Below are 26,116 nucleotides of genomic sequence, written 5' to 3'. Positions count from 1 at the left end.
TTTTACAACTACTCTCAGATGATGTACACTCTGCTGTAGGCAGTCAGATCCAACAACAATTAAAATGTGCGATGGAATTATGATTCTGCTATTAGCATCCTGGTTTTGTGGGGGAGTAGGGTGATCTACTACAAAAATATTCCACCGAACAGCACACTACATTAAGCAGAAAGTCACTGAACAGAAAATTATCAGATTTGAAGGGCGTTGAGATTACTCATATTTCCACTCCACTGGCTTGAATCTATTACAGGTAAACACTCAAGTAATAACATGCAAAGCTCTGTCTACAGGGTAAAGCAGCTGAAGGAGTCAGAAACCTGAATTTTGAAGTTACTGTACAAACTAAGGATCGTTAAGTTACTAAAACACTGAAGGTGGTTTAATTTGCCTAGGTAGGACCAGTTTGACACAAGCATTTTCAGCCCTAAATCAAAAGAGAAAAAGACAAGACACACATAGATAGTTTAAGTTCCTCAGGATTATTTCCCAGGTCGCTCCCTCCCCACGGCCGCATCTGACTGCAAGCCATCATCAGCTGCCCTGGCCTCGACTCTGCCACGCTGCGCTTTCGCGCATTGCTCGCTGCGAGGAGGGTACCGGTGCGTGGCCGCACCTCGCTATCGGCCCCCAAATAAGCTGCAGAACTGAGGAGCCACCAGTCGGCCCTTCCCGCCCTAGCGACCGACGGTCGGCCGAGAGGACCTGCGCTGGGCTGAGGAGCGAGGCTCCGCGGGCGGCAGGGCCGGCCCACGGGCGCTGGAGAAATGGCGGCGCTGGCCCGGCCGCCGCGGCCCCCGCCTCCCCCGGCGGCGAGGGCGGGCGCCCCCGCGCACCTCCCGGCGGCGCGATCCGGGAGGGAGGCGGGGAGGGGGCGGCCCAGCGCCGCCGTGCGCGGCAAGGTGTGTCCCAGGTGCCCGGGCTATATCAGGCGGCGCGGCGCGGTGGCGCAGCTGCCCCATGGCGGTACCCATCATGGCCGAGCCACGCTCCAAGCGGCCCCGCGTCACCCTGCCCGCCTGCCCAGCGCACCGTCCGCTGCCCGGCAGCCGTGTAAGGCAGAGCTTTCCGCCCGCCGTGGAGGAAGGCCTCTGCGGTGTCACCGGCGCCCTGCTGGAGCTCGCCTACTGCCTGCAGGCGCTGGTAAGGCGGCAGGACGGGGGCGGGGAGGCGCCGGGAGGCGACCGAGGGCGCAGCGGGGGGGACCCGGCGCGGGCGGCGGAGTAAGGAGGTGCCGAGGCGCTCAGGTTCAGTCGGGCGGGCACAGAAGAGCAGTGCTCGGCCCGACGGGGCCGCAGCCGGGCCCCGCAGCGCAGCAGCGCTCCTGTCAGAGCCGCCGCTCGTGCGCTTACCCCGGCGCGGCCGCTGCCCTGGCTGGAGAAACGACGAAGGTCTGGAACGAGCGGGTGATGAATCAGGCACTTGTGTGTTTTGGATAATTCACATGGAGAGTTACGCCTGTGGAAAGAGGGATAGGAACAGGAAACGCTAACAGCTTCGGAGTCTAACTCTTGGGTGTTTTTTTCCCAAATTTTGTACGTAAAAAAGGTGCGTGTGGTTAACTGGTAGAATAACAGTTTGTGAACATCACTGTTGGCTTAGGGTGTGTTTGCTTCACGGGCAGGAACGTCGGACATGAATTTAAGAAGTTATCTCTGATACTGTGTAGCATGCGTGTCAAAATTGTGTCTGGCTACATATCAAATGTTAAGGCAACATATATTTTAACAAAGCCATCAAAATAAAAAACCAAAATGATCAATTCTATCCCTTCTGATGCCAACCATCCACTGAGAAGCAACACAAATGATATTCAATATAGCTCTAAGATCCTTTGATCAAGCTTGGTGTCAATTAGTCCAATAAAAATTTAAGCATGCAGTAGAACCTCTGCTTGTTAAGCATAAAATAATACCAGTGATAGGCAGCTGGGCAGAATGGAGAAACCTCAGTTAGAAATTGAATGTGGGTAAATCAAACCTAGAAATGTGAACATTTTAAGCAGTTAATGGTTGACATAAAAGACTTACCTTAACAGTTAAGCAGGTGTGGCAACTTGTGCTCTACTTGAAGTCATGCTGCACTCTTGCACTGAGGAACTGCTTATAAAACACTGAATCTTGACTCTTCTGTCAACAGAAACATGAATTAATGACTTCAGGAAAAGGATTGGGCAAATATTGCAAGGAATGTTTGTAATAAAACATTCCAGTATGTACTTTTCTCTTGAATGGTTTATGGTCACGCATATGTATGTGTCACAGGTTTGGGATATCCCAGATGGCCATAAAAGTATAGGAGGAAAACATAAACTTGTGTATATAACTTTTCTGCATTTTTTTTCTAAACAGAGTAACATAGATGGAAGACAAGTATTTTGTATTTAAGTAAGGTAATAGATGTAAGTAGGGAAGAAGCAGAAAAACTTATGAAATGCACATACTTATTCCTCATCCCTCCTAGGCAGGCTGCAAGCTGACTGCTTGATATGCAGTACTCCAACCCAGAGTATGTCCAAGAGACAAAAGCTGTGCTGTGTTACATAGGGATGTTTAGGGAAGCAGGAGATCAAGACACTGTGGCTCCCTCAATTTGGCTGCTGGCATATTCTTAGCTGCTGCCTCTCATTTTCCTCAACACTGGAGCTGTGCAGAGCCAATACTGAAACTAGTATTACCTGGTGGCTTTCCTTCGCTACCTGTCTGTAATACATTCTCCTCATGGGACAGCAATACCATGGATAAAATTCCTCTAGATAGATCCATTAGTATAGTTAAGTGGTTGAAGCTGTTAATTTCCCACATAGAACAGAACAAGGCTTGCAGTGGGTTTAGGGCTGTAATACTTCTGAAGTGTTCCTAGGCATGAGCTACGTACAATATTAAAGGTGTATACAGCATAGTTCAGTAGCAGTATTCTTCATTTTGGAATAACATTATCCATAATGAAGCTGATAAATAGATGCGAAGTTGTGCTTTTTCTCTTTTTGGTATTTGCCTCATCTTTCTCATACCTTTGAAAGCTAACTTTTCACTTGAATGCTGACCTGAAGGGATAAATCTTATGTCCCCTGTGCTGGCACTATGTTTAAAGAACAAAACAAAAAAACCCAAACAAAACACAACAGAAAAAAAGCCACAGTAACCCCCTACCTCCCAAACCACTCATAAGTAAAATATTCTGAGGATCTCTGGCTGTTACTGAGAGAGAACATCAGTACTACAGTTACGTGTCCAGTATTAAAGGACAGGAGTTCTAGTAGAAGTATAGAGATTTTTCATTTAAGACCATAATGGTCTTAAATAAAATAAATTTTATAATTTATAAAAAATAAAATGAAATTAAATAAAAATAAATACTTCCTTTATTGCAGAAATTTGGATTAAGTTCTTCAAAGTGATTGTGCTGGTAGAACAGCTTCCATTGGAAGGGTCTCCCAAGTTCTGATAAAGCCATGTTTTGCTGCAAGTCCCAACTCCAGCAAATCTTAACACTTGTTTTTTTCTGTGCTTAGGGTGAATATTTTGATCAGTCGCACGTGGCTCTACCAAACGTTTCGAAGTTCTTCTTGCATCAAGCTCTGGAAGAAAGAAAAGCTGCAGAGGCTTTGATGAAGTATCAGCAAGAAAGAGGAGGCCATTACTGTTCTAAAACTATCCAGGTGAGTAGTAGACAACAAGCTTTCAAGCAGTTGCAATCTGCAGTGGTTAACCTCTTGCATTATACTGTTGGTAGTACAGCTTTCTGCATTCATCCGCTATTAGATTTCCAGATACAGCTTCCCTGTCATATTAGTGTACATAGTTTTGTTCCTGATTGTGATGCCTAGAAACTGTCAGACATACAGTCCTAACTGTACGCGGTTGCTTTCTAGGCCAAAAGAATATGAACAGTGGTCTCCTTTTACTTTCATTTGGCTGGAGACTGCTGTTTCCAGTGTGCTATAATGGATGATCAGTCTCCTTAGAGAGTCTCCTTAAACTGGGCTGAAACAGCCCATTTGTCTCCTTCACACTAAAACTAAATAGAAGCCTAGAAGCTGTTAGCACCTAAGAAAGGTGGTAAGGAAGGAGGTAGGAGAAACACCCAGCTTGGGGCAGTAGTTGATTTGTTGGAGCATACCTCAAGATAGAATTTGAACTAGAGATCTGACTCAGGCTTGCACAGTACAAAGGAATAATTCAAAGTTATCAGGAAAAAAATCCCAACTCATTCTTTGGAAGACCAAGGGGCTGATTCTCTTCTACCAAACCAGTATTCCATAAATAGCTAACACAGAATGCTCTTTGGCCTATCATAGCAGTTTTTAAGCTGTAGAAAATAAAAAAAAGTTTTTCAAGATGACCTCTGTATAAGTATTCAGTTTGAATTAGGGAGGACCTTGTAGGGGACTTGCAGTCCAGGGGCCTAGAGAAAAGATGGGGAGGAAAGACTCTTTATTAGGGAGTCTAGTGATAGGATGAGGAGTAATGATTTTAAACTTAAAAAAGGTAGATTTGGATTAGGTATTAGGAAGAAATTATTTACTGTGAGGGTGGTGAGACACTAGAAAAGGTTTCCCAGAGAAGCTGTAGATGCCCCATCCCTGGAAGTGTTCAAGGCCAGGTTGGATGGGGCTTTGAGCAACCTGATCTAGTGGAAGGTGTCCTTGGCCATGGCAGGGGGGTTGGAACTAGATGATCTTTAAGGTCCCTTCCAACCCAAACCATTCTATGACTCTGTGATAGGGTTTCCTTGTGTAAGAATGCTCCTCAGGCATAGCTCCTGCTATCTAAATCTCTGTTCCTTGAAAAAGTGCTTGGGTTTTGCCACTTCTGTATGTTTACAGCCATCCAACTCTGCTAAAAACAACAGAGGCTCCAGACTAGGAGCTGTTGCAAAATCCTAGCACAGCTGTTTAGAGTACCAGGTAAGTTACCGGAAACCATCAATGAACAGAGTAAGATGAGCTGTTCTTCTGAATAAATGTAACTTTGTCTTTGTTTTTTAGAAACCAAACTGTGAGTACGCAGTCGGTCTGATGAAAGCCCTGGAAGTAACAATGGTACAGTGGAAAACTATGATACGATATTTTGAAGAGCTTTATGCCCTGAGTATTGAAAATGCAGACCCTCATAGCGCAAGCACTATCAAGAAACAATTTATCAGGCCCAAAATCCAGAAGATCAAGCTGATGGGAGATCTACTGACCAATGCTCGCAGGCTTGACTGTTCCCAAGATGGCAGAAATAGTCTTGGGGATTACTTTATGGACCGGCTGCAGAAAGAGTTCAGAACAGGCACAGAGCCAGAGTCTAGTCAGCACTGCAGCTCCTGCCCGCCTCTTCAGCAGCATACAGGAGCTGCAGGAGTACAGGAGGGTCTGAAGCGACCCCAGAGAGACTTCTCCCAGCACAGAAACAGCATAGGGCCAATATATGCAACCATACACTGCACTACCATGGTGCCACAGTGTAATGATGGGACAGGAGCAAAAGTGAAGGGACTTTAATGCTGTGGCTCTTGCAGCTATGGGGCAGCTCCTAAGGCAGACCTGTACAAAGGGTGGCCTTGAGACCAGAACTCAGGAGACATGGTGCTGTATTGCTCCTCCTGCTTTATACCCTGTCCCCTTGTCCTCTGCTGAGCCACAGCTCAAAATCTAGGACATACCATTATTTTGTTTAAATGATAGCAAGGTTGCTACTTACCTAGGTTGTCAGCGTTAGTCATGCTTTTATCTATGCAATTCCTAAAAGTGAAAGGCTTTCAAGCCTCTCTTCTGTCTTAAATGATTAATAGGATTAGTTAGTGCAAATTATTTTTAACAGTGTATATATAAATTTTACTGAGGCGGGGGGGGGGAACCTAAATGCAGCTTTAGTATAAGGAAACTTCTATGTGGCAAAAATCCAAAGATTTTAGTTTTATATTATTAATATTTTATATTACTAACAAGAATACTAACATAATGAACTTTTTTATAGTTGTTTTAAAACAAAGTTTTCTTGTCTTATTTCTATTGTAGTAGCAATTTAAATAAGTAGTCTTTACTTATCACCCAGCTATTTTTAGTGGTATACTTCTCCAAGATGAAGGATGCAACACTTCCTTAACAGTAGAAATAAGACAATGTGCTGGTTTTCTCCACAGTTATTTGCCTAATTGGCTACTCTCATCCTCCGAAAGTAGATGAGAGATAAATTAGAGGTTCTCATTAGATGTGATATTTACAGGTTCTGGTGCATATTTTGCAAGTGTCACTGAAGACACTAGCTCTAGGGCTCTGTCCAGACCTAACCTAGGATGATTGCTTTAATTACTACACAGACCCTCTTTCAGCTGGCAAATTTATGGTATTACGATGAGTCCTGGTTTTGGCTGGTAGAGTTAATTTTCTTTCTAGTAGCTGGTGTAGTGCTGTGTTTTGGATTTAGGATGAGAATAATGTTGATAACATAGGGATGCTTTGGTTACTGCTGAGCAGTGCTTATACAGTCAAGGCCTTTTTTGCTTCTCACCCACCTCATCAGCAAGTAGGCTGGAGGTGCGCAAGAAGTTGGGAGGGGACACACAGCTGGGACAGCTGACCCCAACTGACCAAAGGGATATCCCATCCCATATGATGTCATGCTCAGCATATAAATTAGGGGAAAAGCTGGCTGGGGGTGTCCACTGCTAGGGAACTGGCAGGGCATTGGTCAGTGGGTGGTGGGCAATTCCATTGTGCATCTCTTGCTTTGTATATTATTTTATCATTGTTATTTTCCCTTAATTTTCTGACCTATTAAATTTTCTTTATCTCAAGCCACAAGTTTTACTTCTCTTCCCCACCCCAATTGTCTCCCCCATCCCACAGGGGGGGAGCGAGCGAAGAGCTGTGTGGTGTTTAGTTGCCTGACAGGTTAAACCACAATGCTATGGTACTAGTGCTACTTCTTGTATTACCTATCTTGGTCCTCAGTAGAGGAATAAGATCCTAGTGAAAATGCAGCACACTTAATTAAAATAGCATCATAATGAGTGGCCTCTCATTAGTTTTGCATTTCAGTTAGGGTAGTGTTCAGTTAGGGGTGCTATTAGCACCACCACACCTAAGACCTTTACTTTAGCCAGCTTGTTTATGTTCAGAGGTGTCCAAACTCCTCCTGTTCATCTCCTACAGAAGTGCCTCTCTAAACTGGCTACCAAGGTCACCTAAGAAGAGCAACTGCCTCGATAAGCTGCCTACAGCTAGGGTTTTTTTGTCTTTTATGTAATCAGGGTTTGCTTCATTGAAAGATTGTTTTACTCTTTCTTTTTTTTTTTTAATCTTGTTTTACCCTATGTGACGCTGTAAGCAGTAGTTCCATTATGCTCAAAAATAAATTCAGTTAAATGTTAAAAATGGCACTTTGCATCTACACTGTATTCCTCAATTTACCACATAGGCGTGGCCTAGTGTTCTTCTCAGTTTTTTTTTCTTATGTATACAAAACTGCACCAGTACTTTTTCTACTACTAAGAAAGTTGCACAAGATGGAAGAGTAGATCACAGAACGAAAAGAAATGTCAGAAAACTGCATTAAGACAAGAACACTGCCCAATGAAACCTTTTCAGTAAACTCTTATACACAGCTGTAGTTAAGTAGCCATTTCTGCAAAAAACCCCACCTAGTTTCTGTTTGTGTTGTAACACAGGACAGACAATTATACTGCAGATGCTTTCCCAGTCTTTTTTTTGGGGGGGGTGGGATCACTTTCAAACAATCCCTGTATTCGTTTGTAAAAATACTGCAGTGTGCCACAAGAACAGCTCGAAGCACTTTTATCAACAAGCTAGATTTGCCTATTTTGAGATGGCTGCTGTCTAATACAGCAGTAGTTTGAAAGATATTTCCATCTGGGCTAGATTCCATCACCCATCCTCATGCTGAGCATACTTTATTCAACAATTAGTTCCACTGACTGCAACTCAACATGAATAAGAGCAATGGAATCCATCCCCTTCCGTATTAAAATGTAGCTCACTAAGTATAAACAGAGCAAAGCTACTAACTAGTCATTATAAACTAGTGCCATATAAAACCACTTCAAATGCTACTGGTAATGTTCAACCTACTTCTACAATAGTTGTCTTTAAGAGTTGGCAACCTTCTGAAATGTAGGTACAGCCTCTTCCATGGGTTCCAGCACTTAAGATTGTCTTTTACCTTAAATGAATTACAACATAACAAAGAGCCCAACATTTAAATTTTTTAAAGCAAGACTTACTTGCCTCTTCTTTTTCCCTGAAATGCTACCATGTCTGTTTCTCAGAGACTCTCCTCCTACTCATCTTTGTAGCCAAATGTATCCACACATTCTCTGACTTCAGGTCTTTCCCCCCCCTTTTCCAAAACACATTTTGGGCCCTCTGCCTGAAGAGACAATTGTGTTAATTTCAGATAGGCTTACAATCACTTGTTTTCCCAGTCTCTGTCCTCTGAAAAAGAAAAGATAAATCAATCAGCTGCTGTAGATAACAAGCTTTTTTTGTCCACATGCTGCTTCTGCTGAAAGGGCGCATATGCTTGTGAATATGATATCAAACTTTGTTAACAATACCTGTCTATTGTATATAGGATGAGTTTGTCCATGTTTCTCAGCGTAGGAAGTACAATCTGCCTCTGCCTTCCCATCTTCCTTTTCAATCACAGCCTGAAAAAAAAGATGAAGGATGAATGTGGAACAGGTGGAGGGGCAACAGCACTTAGAGAAACTACAAATTCTCTTTCTCTGCTGAATGTTTGTCATACACACTCCTGTATCTGTACTTCCACAGCAATGCTCAAAGCATCCAAACAGACAATCTGGGGAAGCTGAGAATAGCTCTAGCAGCACCAGTACCCTAAATACAGCATCCAAACTGCAAGCTCTGGAGAGACCTAATCTTTACTGAAATTAGGAGTTACAGCCACAGAGGCTTCCAAATGGGCATTAACAATTGCATACTTCTAAATGCTTGCCATAAGCACTACCTGTGGTTGCACAGAAAGGGCCCTTGCTGCTGCCTACTCTCACAGTGAGGAATTCACTCGAAGTCTCTAGGTGGAGATCATGCTGTCCTTCAACCTCTCCGCTATGGCCACACAACAGTGGGCAAAGCACCTCAGGATTTGTTCTTTGTAAGGACTTTTCTTCAGGCGCCACCATACAAGGCAACATCTTTCTGGACAAACCCATCTTCAGAAATAATACTGGAAAGTGAATGTTAGATCTGGTGGCAGAAGCAGGGAAGGAGTCCTCAAGGGCATCTTCACTGGAAGATCACTCCAAGCAGAATTCATCATCTGGTCATGGCCTCCTCCTGACTTTATCACTTAGGTGAATTCATGCATATAAGCACATTCATGGGCAGCTACCAGCAGTCTCATCATATTCCTTGGCCAAGTCCCACCATTTGTTACCACTTTGCCCAAGGTAACTACTATGCACGCAAGTCCCAGAGTGCATTTTCCTGGGGTAACCTATAACCTAGGAACCCACCGTGGCAGAATACACTACAACGCTGGCTAAATGTAAGGTAAAATTATATTTTCCACAAATTAAACCAATGATCTGGTGAGAGTTTAAGTGCCTTGAGTGGGTCACATAGCCAGCACTGAGCCTTGATATCCCAATTTACATGTTCAATTGTTACAGCATATAACTATTTCTCATTTAGCAGCCTTACTATGCATTATTGTATACCTACCACTACTCTGAATAAATATTATTTTTACTTTTTAAATTGTTCAATAAAGATTTAAAAAAAATCTGTTCATTTCTTCTGGATCAAAGAACCTCTGTAATAACAGTGAATTGTTTCCACAAGTTTGCTACTCTGCCTCTCAGAAACAGCTGGGAAATACACTTCTAAATGTGTAAGGGTGGTCAATAGTGGATCCCCTTGGGACATATCGCTTTTCAGCACTGAATACAGTGAAGGAACAAACTTTGTACAGAGTTTTTTCTTTAAATAAAAATTTTCTCTTTTGGGGATAATGACAGAATGTGACTAACAGTATCTTTGTCTGTACTCAAAGACATTTAAGTAAGTAGAAAATGGGGAATGCAGATTAGGAATTTTTGCAAAAACCAAATCATTTAACAACAAAAGAAGCCACCATCACAGTAGCCCCTCTGAGAAGTCATAGGCACAGGGACTGGGGTCTAGATCATTGATGGATTTTTTTTTACTGATTCAGATTCACTCAGTCAGCCCTTTGGCCCACTGAAGACAGAGCTTTGCCTTTGATTTTGAATGAGCTGAAATTTCACCATTTATAATTGCAGAATGGAGATTAATTTTAGCTCATGGTACATTAAAAATACCCATAACTATTTTAATCATGAAGCCAATGAAATCACTCAATTGAATTGCTGAAGTGCTTCTGTATTGGAAAAAGAACCTAATTTCTGATCTCAAATGATCTGCCAAAACTAGAATAAAAACTAGCATCCTTGAGAGATGTTACCAAAAACCATCCCACTTCTCCAGGGTCCAAATGCTGCACTGCTGGTTACCTGAAACAGCAAATTCTTACTGCACAAGCAATCCAATTGCAGTCAACAAGAGGTGCAGCAAAAGGCTACTTCTTCATGAAGTGAAGTCAATCTCTTCAAGGACTTCAGAATAAAGGTAAACAGAGGCTGGAGCTGAAAGACGAATGTGAAAGGCAAATTTATACATCGTAGTTCATATGAAAAAGAGTCATTTGCTGAAGTGATACATGAATGTAACTCAGGCCTCAGCTCTCCACCAGTATGTCATTACCAAACTATTACTGCATTGCTTTATTGGAGGAGTCAAATACTTCCTGTGATAAATATGGTTGCAACTGGCTGAGGTGCTAGCTGGATGGCTCAGCCACTCCAGACCTTGCCCTCACACACGACCTCGTTTTGCTCTGATGTGAAATAGTTCCAGTAACTGTGCTTGAGTCTTGCTGACCATTTGCCATCCTCGGTAGCTATCTACGAGATGTACCTGGGTCAGACGTGGGCAGGGACACCCTGATTCCTACGAAACAGGCTAAGACACCCCAACGGGCTCCGAACGCGTCCGCTTTTTCTCCTGGGAATTGGCACACATCCCCCGGTGAGGGTAGAGAGCCTTTGCTCCACAGTAACGGCTCTCCTGGATGGCCCCGCGTCCTCCCTCTTCCGGAGACCCGGCGGCTCCTCTACCTCCCGCGGGAGCGCCCCTAACACCTGCCCCACCCCGCAGCCCCCGCTCCAGGCGCGGAGGTGACGGAGGAAACCCCCGGCCCGGGCGGCCCGGGACGGCGGAGCGCGGCGGGCCGCTACCCCCCCTACAGGCGGCCACGTCACGCCGCCGCCTCCCGCCCAGCGCAGCGCCACCAGGCGGCCGCCATTTTGAGCGCGGCCACCCCGCCGGCTCCCCACGGCCACGACCTTTCCGACCTGCCTCTCCCCTCACACCCGCTGACCCCCGCGGGGCGGGCGCGGTCCCGGGCCCTGCGCTGCCGAACCCCGGCGCCTCGCCGCCGCCCTGAGGTGCCGCCCGCACCGTCCGCTGTCACGAACGCCCCCGCAGTAGTTACCCTGTGGCCGCAGAGCCGCACAGCCGCGGCTGGCGCGGAGAAACCTGTCCCGGGGATGGGGGGTTCTTCCCTAGGAAGAAGCAGGGGAGCCGCTGCCCTGCCCGGCTCTGCCCGGCGGCGAGGTGCGCACCGCCGCCGACCACCGGCCGGGACGCGCAGGACAACGCGCTGCAAAACGCCTCGGGCTGCAGGGCACGAGAGCGCGGCCCCGCCGGGGCGTGCGGGAGAAGCGGGGAGCACCGCTGTCCCCCGGGGCGAGCGGCCAGCGGCTGCCGGCGCCTTCGGGCATCGGGGAGCCTTGCGCTCCCTCACTGGCTGGGCAGGGCGGGCTGCTTAAAGCAAAGAAAAAAAAAGGGCGGCTGGCGGGGAACACAACTGTGCAGCGGAGCGCCGGCAGCGGCTGGCGTTAGTTCTGCAACATCCCCGGCGCCCCGACGGCGCCCCGCGCCTGCTGCACACCACCCCCCCGCCGCTGCTCCGGGGGCTCCGCGGCCCCCGCCCCGCCGCGCCGCGCCCCGCCCCGCCCCGACCACCGCCCCGGGGGGGCTTCGGCATAAATACGGCCTCGAGTGGCACTCCCGGGCCGGCGCCGCTGGGGAGGGGGTCGGCGGCGGCGGCAGCCAACGCCGGTGGCCTCGCTTGGGAGAGGGTGTGAGGGCCACCGATCCGCGCACCCGCCTGGCCCGTACCTGCCACTGCGCAGCCCGATTGAAGCCCTCTCCTGATCCCCTCGTTCATTCCCTCTGGCCCGGCTGCCATCTCCTCCGCCGCTCCCATGGACTTACTGGGCCCCATGGAGATGACAGAGGGCTCCCTCTGCTCCTTCACGGCCGCTGATGACTTCTACGATGACCCATGCTTCAACACATCGGACATGCACTTCTTCGAGGACCTGGACCCCCGGCTGGTGCACGTGGGGGGTCTGCTGAAGCCTGAGGAGCACCTGCACCACCATGGGCACCACCATGGGCACCCGCATGAGGAGGAGCATGTCCGGGCGCCCAGCGGGCACCACCAGGCCGGCCGCTGCCTGCTGTGGGCCTGCAAGGCTTGCAAGAGGAAGACCACCAATGCCGACCGCCGTAAGGCTGCCACCATGAGGGAGCGGCGGCGGCTCAGCAAGGTCAATGAGGCCTTTGAGACCCTCAAGCGCTGCACCTCCACCAACCCCAACCAGCGCCTGCCCAAGGTGGAGATCCTGCGCAATGCTATCCGCTACATCGAGAGCCTGCAGGCGCTGCTGCGGGAGCAGGAGGACACTTACTACCCGGTGCTGGAGCACTACAGCGGGGAATCGGATGCCTCCAGCCCCCGCTCCAACTGCTCCGACGGCATGGTGAGTGCCCCAGGGAGGACACCCTGCCGCTGAGGTGCCCCAGATGCTTTTGGCCCAAACCTGCGCAGGGCGAGTTGCCTCCTCCTGCCTTTCCTATAGCAGCATACCTCCCCAGGCAGAAGACAAAGTCCTTTCTCCTGCCTTGAGCTCCAGCAGCAAAGGGAGATGGGGTCCCTGCATGCCAGGACCTCAGGGAAAGAAGAAAAATCTCTTACTACTTTCCCTGGGATGAGAAGTCAGGCAGCTCCCCCTGTGTCCCAAGAATTCGGGGGGAGAGCTGCTAGCTGCTGGGGGAGCACTTTGGGAAGCTGCCTGGGATGGGTGGCTAGGACTTGGTGAGGTCTGAGTCCCGCCTGTGCTCCCATAGCTCCTGGGGCATTTGTTTCTATCTTCTGCTGTACCTTTGCAACCTCTAAGGACAGCAGAGGGGGAGGTCCCCCTTAGTCATGGTAGTTACAAGGGAACTGGTAAGAGTCTGGGTTTTGCTTTCTGCCATTCATCATGATAACAGGAGAAGGGTCTAAGCAACAGGAGTTGTTTTTCTTCACCCTTAAGAAAAAGGTTCTCCATGTCTCCTCTCACGTCACCCCTTCTGTAGACATTTACCAGCAGTAGGAAGGAGACCCCAGTCTTTTCAGCCCTGCTTGTACGTTACAGGGAGGGGAGAAGAAGGTTGGGTGCCAGAGATGGGGTCTCATCACTGCTTCTTTTCACCAGGACTATAGGCTCAGACTCTGGTCTGACTCTGGGGTGGTGTGACATGGTGGCTGGAGTGCAGGACAGCTGTCTGGGATGGTGTCTTGACAGCACTTTAAGACCTGCGGGTTTTTTTCTGTGCTCTGGTGGGGATAGTCATTACTGAGTTGAATATCTGCAATTATGAGACAGTTGGCAGACTGGAAAGAAGATTTACACAAATGATCCCTCCCCAAAATACAGCCTTTCTCTTTTGTCAGAAAGAGAAATTTCACTGTGGATTGAAGTATTGGAAACAAATATACTGGTCAACATTTTGGGCCTTTTTCTGTACAAAATAGAAGTGGAAAGAGAAACTAAAGAAAATAAGAAGGGACAAAGGTAGACTATCAGCTTTTTAAGAGGAACTCATGTTGGGAAAATCCTTCAAAAAATAAATCATAAAAAGGTTCCTTCCCCTCTTGGTCTCCCTGTTGTAAACTGAAGGTACCTGTAGGGCAGTATCTGATCAGAATGCTGGAAAACCTCATCTCATTTGTAAAGCTACAGCATTCAATGCAATAACAATAGTAATTTTCCTTTGGAACAGCTGTGCCACATAAAATATTTGGGGGTGAATCCCCCTCTAGCCAAGTTAAGTTCTGCCTCATTCAGAGAAACTACAACTTGATGGCATTTCAGCCAGGACTGGAATCATGGCACAGACTAGGGACTGAAGTACAAAATTGGATGGTTACTGGGATTTCAGTAAATGCTGTCCCCAACCAGGGACCTCACTCAGATTTCTCTCCTTTCCAGATGGAGTACAGCGGGCCTCCTTGCAGCTCTCGCAGAAGGAACAGCTATGACAGTAGCTACTACACAGAATCACCAAATGGTGAGTATGTGCCGTAATGGCTGTGTGAAACACGGAGACAGAGGCAGTCAATATAGGAAACCTCCCCATGCATTCTCCGTCCCCGGTTTCTTAGCTGACCCCAGCTGCGCTGAAAGAAGAACCTGCCTTTTCAGCCAGCGAGCTGTTGATGCTAATAGAAACATTGAATTTTCTCTGGATTTATTTGCAAATATTGGGATATGTTACAGCTGCGTCTCCTATTTTGCAGATACAGCATCTGGATGAAAATATATTCCTCTCTTCAATGCATTTTCAGTGTTTAACCATGTTTTGCTTGAAGACTCTTCTAACTCTATAATTGATCCAAATGAAAGAAACTGTTGATTGATTTCAAGTCTTCCCTTCCCTTTCTATGGCCTGAAGTGAAGCCCTGGATCCACCCTGCCCCAAAAGTAGCATACTTTGGTTGAGTCTCTCTTCCATTTTGAAAATTACGATCTCTGTTTTCTGATAATTGGCATCATTCACCAATGTTCATTTCCTCTGAATCTTTACATGCTCACAGATGCTGACATACTGTCAGCCACTGCCTAGGGTTTTGTGAAAGAGCTACATCTACTGATGTTAAGTACCCTTTTGGTAAACTCATTACCTTTTTGTCTGTTTTTTAGATCCAAAGCATGGGAAGAGTTCTGTTGTTTCCAGCCTCGATTGCCTCTCAAGCATTGTAGAGAGGATTTCCACAGATAACTCTACGTGTCCTGTACTGCCTCCAGTGGAAACCGTTGCTGAAGGGAGTCCCTGTTCCCCCCCAGAAGGAGCAAGTCTGAATGATACCGGAGCCCAAATTCCTTCTCCCACCAACTGCACCCCACTTACCCAGGATAACAGCACCAGCAGCAGCAACCCTATCTACCAAGTGCTATAAAGGCAGGTCCAGCTGGACTGCACTGGAAACAAATTGCTCCGTTCAGCCAAGCTCTGAGAGCTGCCTTCTAAGACTGAAAAGACTTCTCAAGACTTGTTCCAGTTTTAAAATATCACTGAAAATTCCTTCAAATATATAACTTTTCAAACCTGTATTACTTCAAAATAAACCTAGTTATTTATTGGTTGTTAAACTAAAGTTATTTAATATGTCTAGAGATAAAATTGTGTACCATGAAATGGCCAATGTTTAATCTGGGCTTTGGGGAATAGGAACCTGGCTCTTGAATGCAGAGGAGGATAGAAATCTACGACAGTGGTGGCATGACAGATCCTTCCTATTGCTCCTGTTCTGGCCAAAATAAGGTTGTGGACCATTTTTTATAAAACTTTTTGTATAATTGTAAATAAGAGTTGCTTTGCAAAAAAAGGGGGGAAAAAGAGGAAAAGAAGGAAAAAAAACCAAAGGCAAAAATTAAAAGGGAAAAAAATTTAAAAATATTTAATACTGCTTGGTTTGTTGTGTCAAACTTTAACTTTATATATTTATACGACGTGGTTGCCAAGAATGTTTTCAACAGTATTCTAAATAAAGACCCTTATTTATAAAATCTGTGGTGTTATCTTGACTTTCATTACGGCTTCTAGAATTACTAGTGTATTTAGGAGTGGTATTAAGATCACTGCCTTGGCAGGAAGAAGATACAGGCTCTGATTCAGCAAAGAAATCAAGAACATACTTCAGCTGCGCTACTTTCAACTACTTTTCATAAACACAATCCTGAAAAGGGGTCTACTTTCTTCATATTTTATCTTGGTGATTTCCAAACAAGGTCTTGCACATCAGAGATCATTATTAAAGCAATCTGTACGGTAAATAAGCATGTTTCTCTTCCTCCCCCCAAAGCTTACAATTACATTATAGGACTTGATCTTACAAAGATGTGTTAGAACTAGGAATCACAATAAATTAGACTCTCTGTATTCTAGGGTTGCTACTGAAACGTAAAAGTTGTACAACAGTATCTCATAAGACCAGGTACTACATCTTGGATAACTGTATAGATTTTTCATTCCAGTTCTAATTTTCAGGTGTTCATACCATGTTCCTATATTCTGAGGTATTAGAAAATTAATTGCAAAGGATTTTTTTGTCATAAAGTTCAAGGTATAGATTACAGATTTCCTCAAGTTCAGGTTGGAATTTAGGCCAAAGATAGGCAGTTTTAATTTGGGTTTGAACTTTACACATCTCTGGCAGCACTGCTCTAGGGATTTACTTCTTGTTCAGAGCCTCTCTAAAAATAACAAGAGCGCTATGTTTCATTCAGTATAAATGTGTAACCTTGCAAGTGTGCCATGAAACTGAAAAACGTTAAGCCCTGAGCAGGTTGCCATTGGTAAGTAACCAGCAGGACATTTCTGTACATTTGGACAAGAACAGCCAGCAGCTACAGACAGTGTAAAACAACCTATTTCATGTCATATCCCTGTGATTTATGGCTTTTAATCAGAAGTCACAGTTAAAAAAAACACAAAAAACCCATCTCCAAAACCAACCTAGATACTGCATCAGCTCTAAATACTTTGATGACAGATCAGTCATATTTTCTCTTATGTGACTATTAAAGAGGGAATTTGTGCAGCTTTTACCTCTTAAGCAGGGAAGTGGGAACAGCTAATTCCATGGGAATGTCTCCCACTCCTTTAGTTGTGGGGACCTTGACGATCACTGCTCCATGGAGGGGAGAGGAGAAGAGTGGGCGGCCTTGTGTGGAGCAGAGCAAGGTACTTGATTCTCCTTCCTCCTGGGGCAGAGGTGTGCTCCAGGCTTGCTGTTTTATCTGAAGCCAGAGGAGCGGGGAAGGTAGCGGCCATGGGGATTCCTTCCCCATCTGTGTGTTTGTGACCACAGTGGATGATAAACTGGCGTCAAGGCACAGGACCACTCTGCAGAGCAGGCCAGGCTCCCATGGATCAGAGTGGACTCTGAGGCAGGACTGGTCCTCAACACCTTCATAGACGGCCAGCTTTGTAAAGGTCTCCGGCTGATTCATTGTGGGCAGAAAACAGTCCAGCCCATAAAGGTTGAGCTTACCCCTTTCATTTTTCAATTAAAAATAAAAATTAAATGAACTTGAGAATGTGCTAATTCATACTAGCATGAATCAGGAGGGTCTCTACTAAGGTCAGGAAATTCCCCAGGTTTGTTTGAAGCCAGTATCACTAACTTACAAAAACTAAAGAGAGACAGTTAGTGCCTCAGAAATCAATGCCTTGTACATCAACCTTAAAGTTTTCATTGCCTCCAGCAAACACTTGATAAGGCCCGTAATGCAAAAGATCAAAAGATGCTTTTGCAAAATATTATCGCTCTTGCCATCCCTGTACTCTGAGGCTGGTAAAAGTATCAATTTTATGTCATGTAGATGGCAATGAAGAAATATTTTGCCACTACAGAGATGCTCTACATACCAGCAGCACAAAGTTCATGCCTGCCTCACTGAAGCCCCCCACTTCTGCAGGACCCAATCGGGTGTACCTGGCTGTCAAGCTGGCACGGCAGGGCGGACACAGGGCGCTTGTGCTCAACAATGTACATGCAGTTCCATGTGAAGTCATGTATATTGCATTTCACTGATTTATTTTAGCAACCCAAGTTTCCACATACTGATGTTAATGTTACAACAGAGAACAAGCATTTAGCACATCCCAAAATAGATGGATGGATGAAGAAGAAAAAAAATATTCACAGATTTCCTATGCAGAGCCCATCTTTTTCCCACTGATGTCAGTGAGAAAAGTCCACTGGAATACAGCCAAAGGGTGTCAGTGCTGATAAATACACGTTTAGGTTACAGCTATATTTATTTTTGAACTTAAATAAGGAAAATGTGTTCCCTGTGCAATTTCTTCCTGTCTATTTCTAAGGTAATATATTTAAAACAAATGCCTCAAGTTACTCCACTCCTCCATGCATCAAGAGGACAGCACATTAGTGACAGAAGTATGTCCCGGTCTATGTGCAAATATTTCAAAGCTGGAAATATTTGGATTCAGAGCTTTAGTTTAGTTCCGACAGTGGCAGGGAACGTAAGCAGAGCTGAGGAACAGATATAGCTGATCCAACATTTACAAACTTTGGTTCTTAAATTGGGCTCCTGAAGGTGTATTGAGGCATTTAGGGCTGATTCTACAAGACAAACTGCAGCGTAGCTTGGTCTACAGAAACACTCCAGCGTGGGCTACAAATGCATACCAATACCCTGAAATCATTGGTTCATACCACAGAGGTTCCAGTTCAATATTCTCCAGGACGGGGCACCTAAAGAAACACCATCTGATTTTAAAAAAAATCTGAATCCTACAGATTGCACTGACATGCAGAGCCTGGGAGAAACTGGGGGTGACTGCAAGCCAGACCGTTCCTTTCCCCAAGCTGCCTCGGCAGGACAGTACAGAGCCTGCCTGAACATGGGTTTGGGGCTTCTCACTAAAGATCCTAGAATTACCTGGTGTTTCCTATGGAACACTACCTCCAAAGGGAAGGTCATACAGCTACAAATAATTAAAGGACAGGAGCTGAATTTGAACATAAAGATAAGTGTGTGTCTTAGGAATGTTTTATTTGGTAAGAAATCCCTACTGGGGCTGCATAACAAAACCGGTATTATCTGTTTATCATATTCAAACTATTGCTATGGAAAAAGTGAAGATGAATTAATTTATACCTCACTTATATATGCTAAGTGCTTTGATTTAAATTTCATCAGGTCATTTGCAAATATGAGAATAAAGAGGGTCCTTTTTCTACTTCCAATATTTCACAATAAAGAAGTGCAATAAAGTTGCTGGTTTTTAAAAATAACAATATTATACACCATTTCCATATTATAATTGAAGCTGCTGTAGAAATTTTTTGCATACTGAAAATTCAATTTTAGGTGAAAGATATACGTGAACTATTCCTGGTATACTTTTTCTTTTAAAAATATTTTATAATCTGTATCCAAAAATATTAAAGAAGTATTAAGTTGGCCATTGCTTTGCACCAGATGCTGCACTTTTAAATAACTTGTCATTTTAAACACAAGATAAAGACCTTATAAAACCCCACTGAATGTGGAAGGAAAAACAGTTTTCATTTTACAGCTTGTATTTTGCAGAGATATTCAAAAGGGTCAAATTGTGCAAAGGGCAAAACCTGCTCATTTTACTCATAAAAATAGTATAATCATCTTCAGAAGAACTATACTCAAAAGTGAGCAGACCAGAAGACATTTGTGCCTCATACCACTCAAATGTTAATGAGAATAAATTAATATTTCCCTTTTGTTTAAAAATTATTAATCTGGTCCTTGAAATCAGTGGCAAAACTTGCAACTTCAGTGGGAGTGGGGCATTCCTCAATATGTCATTAAGTACTATTTACTAATGCTTCTTAGCTCACCCTCCCTCAGCCGTTCAAATCACTTGTTTTCCAATAAATCAGTTGAACAGTCATGACTTTCTCTCCTTGATGTATGCAGCACACTCCCTTCTCAAAAGGTTTATTGCACAACTGGGAATGTCGTTAAGTGGAGACCAATGGCTCTCCTTTCAATATTCGAGATTTCAGGGCTAATGAGGGAGAGAATGGTCCCTAGCATAATACAGAAGAGCCTCCAGATAGTCCTTTCCCACCCAGGACCCACCAGGAGTTAGGAACATGGCTGGCGTAAGGCCATCTGGGCTAGTAGAAGGAACCCAGATATTCCCCTGTGGACCCAGAAATCTACCTTTCGCATACACAGACACTTCTGAATAAAGACCGTAACACTGTAAGCTTAATATTGAAAAGTGACCTATCCTGAACTATAGGGTGATAAAAAAACTCAAGGTTTTCCCAATAATACAGTCAGTGTAGTGCTGAACTCACATTTTCTTTCTAAAACATCAATAAATTTATCTTCTACACACATCTTAGTAACATCAACAGGTGTGCTATTTTGTGTAAGACTCAATGAATAACCCCACATTCATCAATAGGGAGACAAATACTGTATATGAAGTGGAACTTTCCACTATTTATAAAAAATTTATTTAAAACTCTGACAGACAATAACCCACTTAATCAGAAGGCTGAGGGAGGCTGTGATTGTGGTTGGGATGTTGTTGGCTTTTTTGCTTGGAATCAAATTCACTCAGAAGTCTGTGTCTCAGCACAGGCAGCTAGTGTTGCAAGTCCATGGTTGTAAAAGAGGTCTCCCAGTCTCAAGGGACCAGATCTGGGGATGCGGGATAAAATCCTGGAACTGTTGAAACCCTCTGAAATACAGTCCTCCCTAACTCACCTGAACTGACCTTGAGCCGGTTTTTGGTCCAACAGCATCATCTGCTGGATAAGACATAAATTGCAGCTCTTGCTGAAATCTCGGTGAATTCATTGTTCTGTTTTCTCATCTCTCTGCAATAGAAAATCTGTTGGTGGGGAAACAGCAAAAATATTCACGGTCTTCAGTCAGTATCTGGAGCCTCATACACTATGACAGCAGGAAAAATATATTAGAAAAGTCAAGCTCTTTGCTACCAAGAGCCTTCTGCAGAAACAGAGGGAAAAATTGTAGTAGTATGGGGTTTTTCTATTACTACACAAATTTTGGGGTACCGCTCTGTTTTTCTTTAAGTAAAAAAGAAAGACAAAAGGAGAGAGAAAGCAGAAGGTCTTTGAAGGCATGGTATGGCCTGTGCTGCGAGCAATGGTCTGGGGGAAATAGGTTGCTTACCAGAAGGGCGGTGGGGCAGACGCACAGAAACAGGAGATGACTGCAGGGCCACAATGCGATTCTCTAGTGGCCAAGTCCCTCAGTGGGGTGCAGATCGTCTCGGCATGCACAGTAACCCCCACCTAACATATAGGTGTAGGACAGGACAAGCTGAGAAACTGTCTTGCACATTTGGAAAGACCATTTGAAGTCACACAAGAGAAAGGTAAGCAAGCATAGAGGCAACACACCTAAATAACATCTACCTTATACTTTGGCCATACAATATTCCTTCATTTCACATTGGTGCTTTACTTCTGAATCCTAAAACAAATGCGCTTGGCTGTCGTGACTGAAAAACAAAACCTGAAGAATTTGTGTTTTATCTGTGGCTTGGGATACACGCTGTGTGAGGACAGAAGGATCCTCATGGTTCACTGACCACCACTGTGTGCAGAACTCTGTCCGACTGACTGTTGGGCCAGGCTGGTTTTTTTCAGTGACAATCCATCACATTTAGGAACAAACATCCTATGAGACACGTTCATCCAACTCATTACCGTTTTCTTACACGTGGTTCTGTTTGAAGTCAGGGGTTTCAGATGTCACTGTGTGACAGACTGTTATGAACCTGCCATTTGTGAGAAAGGATTTTTATTTTAGTCGGTTGTTTACAGAAGAGTCAGTGGGCCTGTACTGATAAACCGATACCTTTTTGTTACAAATGTCTTTACTTGATCTTCTGCCACCTGTGGGATTCCCGAGGCTGCAGCCTAGAAAATGCATGTGCCTGTCATGCTAAGAGGTACATTTGATTCCTACTTGCTGCAATGTAAGTGGAAACTACATTATTGCAATCAATAAGCAATATGTATGCTTTTTTTCCAGACCACCGGAGGGCAGCATTTCTATGATAAAAAGATGAGTCGGATATAATTTCTGTAGTGCATACATATATTTTTTCCTAAACTTTTATGTCTAACTCTCCCTCAGTTCAGGTACAGAGTATCATTTCACACCAAGACAACCGAAATTAATGAGCTGGAATCCTACCTGGTGTAAATTCTTCAATCATATTGGCAGTTGACCAGTATTGGCACCCTTAGCTTTGGAATTATCACAGTAACTCATGGCTTGCAAAGACACACTTCCATGTGAAAAACCACAGGCTTTTGTGCCTATATAGCAAGGTATCCCTATGAGTTGCCTAAAGGTGGTTAGGCGGAAGGCCATCTCTGCTCTTCACGCATTGCAAAGATGCAAAGCATTTATACAACAGCTTCTATAGGGGTTCCTATTCTTCCAATGGGGCATGTAATGCTCCCATTACAGATATAATATCACAGCAATACAAGTGTATGCAGGCAGAAACATGTGTCATACTCGTCACTTCATTCCTTTTGTAAAGCAAGTGCATTATGTGCTGAGAATGCATGCTTTATATTCTCAAAGGCTGTCCTCTACAGAACTAGACACTTGAAGTGGCTTGAAGTTTAAAGGCAGCTGCACAAAATGTAGTCCCAAACATACATTTCAAAAGCTTCACAAATACCGATTACATTAAACTATATGAAAAAAAGAAAGAAAGAAATGTGCCTAATTATCAAAGCTAGAGATGGAGCCAGCCATTTGGTTTGAAGTACTTCCAAGAGAGACATTAAATCCGATGGCCAGGGCAACTATGGAAGAAGTAAGTTAACATGCTGGGTTAATATTTCAAGCTCTGTGGAGGTAAACAGTGTGTGTGGTGAGGGGAAGCAAAGGTAAAAATATCACAGGGTGCTATTTTGTTTGTTTGTTTGCCAAGGACACTTTAGCTTTTAGCCATTTATTATTCTTCATGGTATGCTAGAAAATATGCAAGATATAAAAGTATCAGCATTGCATCACTGGATTTACTAAATTTACCTTTTTCCCACCTGTTAAATCTTAGCTTAAGGTCAAGAGAAACTGTCTTTTTGAGTGAATGAATTACAGGATAGACACATTCACAGAAAATACATTAGCAGTGTATTTTTATCTTTAGTACTACAAGCAACCACAGCTTAAAGATTCCTCTCACCATAGGACTTCTCTGAGAAATAAGCTCTGGTGGCTTTTTCAGAGAATGCCCTGTGCATGTCTTTTGTTCCACAATAGTTTTTTCTGGTTCTCATAGCTAAGAACTGACTGATAGCTGTCTGGTTCAAAAGCTTAGATACGTGTCATTGGGTAAGCTAAGGCCATCACATATTCCCAAATTCCAGCAAGTACAGTGGCTTAAATCCTTTCCAGTACTCATCTGCTGGCAGCTGTTTCCATCTGCTCCTTCTTAAACTGTTCTGCCCGGTCCCTAGGGAAGAGCAGGAAGGTTGTCACGCAATGAACTTGCTTGTTGTGAGCTGGCTGCTCATGTTTTACCTTAATCTGTCATTTTGCCTAGTCTGTTCTCCAGCCTCTTTTTGCAATAAGAATCTGAGTTCTGCTTTGCATCAAAGGCAAAAAGAAAGCTATTCGTCAGATGTGGATGACAAAACGTTATTCCCTCTTTTAAGTACAAATAATTATTATCAAAAAGAGGTACAGAAAAGATTGATCACTTAATCCTCACAGCCAGGTATGTAGTGTTTCCTGCATGTTTTGTAGCTGAAGCAACTTATCTTTTCCATGTCTTCGCGTTGTAGTAACTGAAGGCATACACCCTTCAAGCACTCCATGACCACCATTACCTGTGGCCTGTTTTTTTGTTTTTTTTTGTTTTTTTGTTTTTTTTTTGTGGCAAACCACACAATGTAGAAAGATAAAAGAGACCCAAAACATCTATTTCCATGTCTTCTATTTTAGACACCAGTGGATACATTTCCAGACTTGCAGCTGAACCTTTAGGAACTTTAGTTGGCTGAGCAGATGTCTATGCACATAAGGCTCCTCTATTAATTTGTCCCATTGCTATTTATGTACTTGTTAACCTGCTATCTAAAGACTAACATTAATCGGGCAGAGTGAATTAAAAGATTTTACTTTTTCTTAACCAAGATAATTAGTTTTATATTTTCAGCTCTGAAAGTTTTAATTCATATTTTGATATACCGCCTCTAGCCTGATTTCCAACTGGACCAAACCCTCTTCAGATCTCTTGGGCCTTCAAACAGGTGTGGCTGAAAATGCAAATGTTTGTGCATAAACATATTTTTTTTTCCTTCCAAAGTACCTCAAAGTACACCCCTAAATATAAGCAACATTCTGCAGGTCATACTCAGTCTTAGCCTGGGAGGGAAGAAATAGTCAACAAGAGAAGCAATGTAACATAAGATGGAAACAAAGCTGAAGAAGAATCCATTAGCAAGCCAAATGCAATCAGCTAGGTTTTGTCCCAATGAGAATTATAGGTATTTGTTGATATATAGACAAAAACACCCCCTGAGGGCTGCATGAGCATACACCTAGGAAAACTGACAGTAATTTCACTGACTTCCCACATGACCTTTTCTGTGGTGCACTGTTCTTCTGAGCATACATCCCTCTGCTTGGATTATGCAGTGGTCAAACTCGGCTACAGAAGAACAGCACCGTTGTATTACTTCTGCATTAAGACATTTTCATATACTGAAGGCTTCTTAGGGGGTTTGGAGTGATAAAGCAAATAAGAAGCTGAAATACTTCTAAATATAAAACACAGAATGCAATCTTTTTCTCCACTTTTTAACGGGCAGGATACCTATAAGATAGAGTATAATTTTAAAAGAACCCGTAGAAATGTAATTTATTTTTTATTACAGTCTGAAAAATTCCATAGAAAGAAGGCCTTTACATGGATTTGGGAACTGGGCACCCCTTTCTTTCATCCCTTCATAGGAAAGCCAATAAACATGCTATTGTAGGCTCACTTATAGGATAGGAATCCATTCCTGAAGCATAGAGAAGTCCAATTTTGCATGAGAAGAGAGCATATCTGAAGGAAGATCCACTTCTGATTTCTTGCTGGCAAACTCTGAACATCTTGTGCCACTGTGATCTTTTTCTGCTTCCTCATTATTCCCCAACCCCTTCTACTTCTGGAATACCTAGAGGCAAGAAGTACCACTGCAAAACCTGGTAGAATCCACAGATGAATCAGACTGAATCAGTAAACAATGACTAAAAGTGCGGTGTCTTAGGAAAATGCATATCCCTGTGCCTTGTAAGCTAAACCGTTTAAGTACAAACCTGCTGCAGAGTCTTGTATGTTAGCAGGAATCCTAGCCATGATCTGGGGGGCTGGTACAATCCTATTGCACTGAGATTCCTACAGATTACTTTCCCGGGTCCTGGAAACTGGGTACAGCATCTTCCTGTTCCCTGGAGTGCACAGACCATTAGAGTACATCCCAGAATGGGAAAGTTGAGCACAAGCTAACAAAGGTACCATCTTTTCACTATTCCCCTGATCTAGCTCTTAGCACCTCATTTAACTGGAACAAAAGGCTGCTGTTAATGCTGAGCCACAGGCTCAGGCACAAGTCCGGATCAGAAAATCTGCACTCCCAGCAGCTGGCCTAAGATTTGCAACAGAAGGTGGATTTTGCTTTCCATTCACTCACACTTACATTGTATAAATTTTGGTTATTTACAAAAGAAACACAACAGATTTAATCCTTGGTGGCAATTATTTAACTTACATCACCAGAGCTGTTGTACTTTATATGTCTTCATATGCAGTATACAAAAAATTACTTCAACAGGATTAAATGTCATATTTCGTGGGACTGGCTGCAAACCAAATGTTTACAAAGCTAGAGAACAGCAAAGACATCTCAGCGTTATTGATTTGTGTCAAATATTGAGAAGCTGGGTTAATCATTTAAGCAATGCTTTAAACCTTTGAGTCAGCATTGTTGAGATTTATTTGAACTACTCTTACCTTTCAACACACAAAGTTTTACAAACCGTTTATAACAATAAAGATTTACAGGCCATTTTCCCATCTGCTTGTCTCAGAACATTTCAGTCATTATTGCAAACTCAGAGTAGGCTGGAGAAGTAATAACAGTTGTGGAAAGTGAATCATTCA

At 44.0% G+C, this 26,116-nt stretch overlaps 2 protein-coding genes and 1 long non-coding RNA gene across 9 annotated transcripts in view; 2 read left to right on the top strand and 1 right to left on the bottom strand.

Annotated features, from left to right (window-relative positions):
- LOC142057847 (uncharacterized) overlaps window positions 1-26,116 on the bottom strand; it is a 46,553-nt gene that overhangs the window by 12,361 nt on the left and 8,076 nt on the right. For 2 of the 7 annotated variants that reach the window (XR_012660776.1, XR_012660772.1), the window contains exons 2-5: window positions 8,566-8,658; window positions 8,233-8,443; window positions 2,031-3,580; window positions 1,353-1,458 (exon numbers count right to left, since the gene is read on the bottom strand). This is a non-coding gene — a long non-coding RNA (uncharacterized LOC142057847). Of the gene's footprint in view, window positions 1-1,352; window positions 1,459-2,030; window positions 3,581-8,232; window positions 8,444-8,565; window positions 8,659-10,506; window positions 10,639-11,546; window positions 11,980-26,116 lie in introns of those variants that run through there. The other 5 variants (XR_012660774.1, XR_012660775.1, XR_012660773.1 and 2 more) reach the window with 5 other exon arrangements.
- LOC142057846 (ferritin light chain-like) lies at window positions 603-5,839 on the top strand. The gene is made up of 3 exons (XM_075094661.1): window positions 603-1,143; window positions 3,515-3,661; window positions 4,991-5,839. Exons 1-3 carry the CDS (start codon window positions 961-963, stop codon window positions 5,489-5,491), a joined length of 831 nt encoding a protein of 276 aa, XP_074950762.1. The 5' UTR covers window positions 603-960; the 3' UTR covers window positions 5,492-5,839.
- On the top strand, window positions 11,980-15,948 carry MYOD1 (myogenic differentiation 1). The gene is made up of 3 exons (XM_075094660.1): window positions 11,980-12,882; window positions 14,377-14,455; window positions 15,088-15,948. The coding sequence occupies exons 1-3, from the start codon at window positions 12,322-12,324 to the stop codon at window positions 15,342-15,344; spliced, it is 897 nt and encodes a 298-aa protein (XP_074950761.1). The 5' UTR covers window positions 11,980-12,321; the 3' UTR covers window positions 15,345-15,948.

This window comes from Phalacrocorax aristotelis, chromosome 5 (genome assembly GCF_949628215.1).
Source record: "Phalacrocorax aristotelis chromosome 5, bGulAri2.1, whole genome shotgun sequence".
NCBI classification, from domain to species: domain Eukaryota; kingdom Metazoa; phylum Chordata; class Aves; order Suliformes; family Phalacrocoracidae; genus Phalacrocorax; species Phalacrocorax aristotelis.
The sequence above is the reverse complement of the archived record's forward strand: the minus strand, read 5'-3'. Positions and strand labels throughout refer to the sequence as shown.

Excerpts from the sequence above, each read along its gene's own strand:
- LOC142057846 (XM_075094661.1), top strand. The coding sequence starts at position 961 with ATGGCGGTACCCATCATGGCCGAGCCACGCTCCAAGCGGCCCCGCGTC. Across the intron at positions 1,144-3,514 it reads CCTACTGCCTGCAGGCGCTG|GGTGAATATTTTGATCAGTC; the intron begins GTAAGGCGGCAG and ends TTCTGTGCTTAG. Across the intron at positions 3,662-4,990 it reads ACTGTTCTAAAACTATCCAG|AAACCAAACTGTGAGTACGC; the intron begins GTGAGTAGTAGA and ends TTTGTTTTTTAG.
- MYOD1 (XM_075094660.1), top strand. The coding sequence starts at position 12,322 with ATGGACTTACTGGGCCCCATGGAGATGACAGAGGGCTCCCTCTGCTCC. Across the intron at positions 12,883-14,376 it reads CCAACTGCTCCGACGGCATG|ATGGAGTACAGCGGGCCTCC; the intron begins GTGAGTGCCCCA and ends TCTCCTTTCCAG. Across the intron at positions 14,456-15,087 it reads CTACACAGAATCACCAAATG|ATCCAAAGCATGGGAAGAGT; the intron begins GTGAGTATGTGC and ends TCTGTTTTTTAG.